This window comes from Trypanosoma rangeli (genome assembly GCF_003719475.1).
Source record: "Trypanosoma rangeli strain AM80 chromosome Unknown Tra_15.4_contig_00659, whole genome shotgun sequence".
Taxonomy (NCBI): domain Eukaryota; phylum Euglenozoa; class Kinetoplastea; order Trypanosomatida; family Trypanosomatidae; genus Trypanosoma; species Trypanosoma rangeli.
In genome coordinates, this window is record NW_021706405.1 from 1 (window position 1) to 1519 (window position 1519).

Genomic DNA, 1519 nt, shown 5'->3' on the forward strand with positions numbered 1-1519 from the left:
GATCGCCCTCGACGATCTTCCACACCCGATGCACCTCAATGTTAATGTAGCAGTCGGCAATACGTACTGAATGGTTCAGCGAGTACGGCCATCGCTTTTCAGAGGAAAGGATCATGAGTCGTGGGCGTGGTGGACGGAATTGCCCCTCACCACCCACTGGGAGAAAAGTACACACAGTCTGCGTGTACTCCCATAACTCTTGTGGCTGTTGGCCCTCTCCCACCACCATGCATTCCCCTTCGCCCTCAGGAAATCCCACGATGTGACTCCACGTTGCGTTAAACACGGACTCGTAGAATCCCTCCGGCAACGGTCGTCTGCCCCTTTTCTCCTCTTCGCGCTCTCTTCCTTCCACCCTTCGGCGCTGTGCGGAGGGCCCATCCGAGCCGCCAGACAGCCCCGATCTGGGCCGGGCGTCCTCCTCCCTGCGGCACATTGGTTGCTGGGGGCTCCCCGGTGCCGTGAGATTCTTCCTCACGTCTCTCAGACATTTTTTCCTTCGTAGTGGTTAGCCTCACTTGAGTTGAACTGCAGTACAACACCAACCACCAGTCAAAAGGGAGAATGAAAGAAAAAGGCAAAGTACGCACAGACACGGCTCTACGCAACCGCAACAAAAAAGAGAGGACCGCCCACAAGGTACGCGGGGCACACCTCACAGACACACACGCACAGGCACCCCCAATCCCGCACACGACGCAACAGCGATGCATCACAACACCCTCCCACACAAACGAGGGCAAATTGGATCTCCCTCGACAATCCGTGTGAATCGCACGGCACACACAACAACTGCAACGAGGCTTCTCCCCTCTTCTCGTATTGCACTTGACATTCGGATCCCCACAGCTCTGTGTGTGCGTAGCCACACGCAAATATCACCCACTCACAGTGAAATTGACTGCCTCGTTGCAGTGGCATTTTGTGCTGCAACTCGCTGAGGTGCGAAGGAGCAGAGCACCCGTCGCCTCTTCGTTCACCCGCAAAAAGGAAGAGGGACACCGCCGCATTGTCCCCCGCGACGCAAACATACGCTGCACCCAGCACGTGGCGCAGTGCACGTAGATTCCACGAGGGAACTTTTGCCACGCAACTGGGCCGCACGGGGCGCAGCCTGCGAAGGCAGCCGCAGACACCTCCGCCTCCTTCAGTCGTCGTGGCGGTGGAACCCGCAGCTTCTCAGACGCCGGCACATTTTCCCCCGACGCAACCAACAAAAAGAGTGCGGCAGCATATTCCCCGCTGCAAGAGCAGAAGCGGCAGCCCCACTCTGCGGCCACCGCACCACCACCCAGTGAGCACCACACAATCTTCTGCATTTCTTTTTTAGGTCGCACACCCCCGCAAGGCTCTGCCACGGCAACGCATGAAAGTGGAGGCAAAAACACCCCGCCACCGTCGCCACCAAGCCACACAACCCAAAAGAAAGGCCCGAATACGCAGCAAGACGAAGTGCCGCGCGGACGCACCCACAGCAGCAGCAAACTCAGACAAGACAGGCCGCCCACCCCGTGCCACG

The 1519-nt window shown here is 58.4% G+C and overlaps 2 protein-coding genes across 2 annotated transcripts; both read right to left on the bottom strand.

Moving 5' to 3' along the window:
* On the bottom strand, positions 1-436 carry TraAM80_09712 (retrotransposon hot spot (RHS) protein; the record flags this gene model as incomplete). Its single annotated transcript, XM_029386380.1, has 1 exon — positions 1-436. A coding segment is annotated over one exon (436 nt), but the record flags the coding sequence as incomplete, so codon positions are not given.
* A 442-nt stretch (positions 437-878) lies between these two features.
* Positions 879-1319, bottom strand: TraAM80_09713 (uncharacterized protein; the record flags this gene model as incomplete). Its single annotated transcript, XM_029386381.1, has 1 exon — positions 879-1319. One exon carries the CDS (start codon positions 1317-1319, stop codon positions 879-881), a length of 441 nt encoding a protein of 146 aa, XP_029233763.1.
* Between the last annotated feature and the right edge of the window lie 200 nt (positions 1320-1519).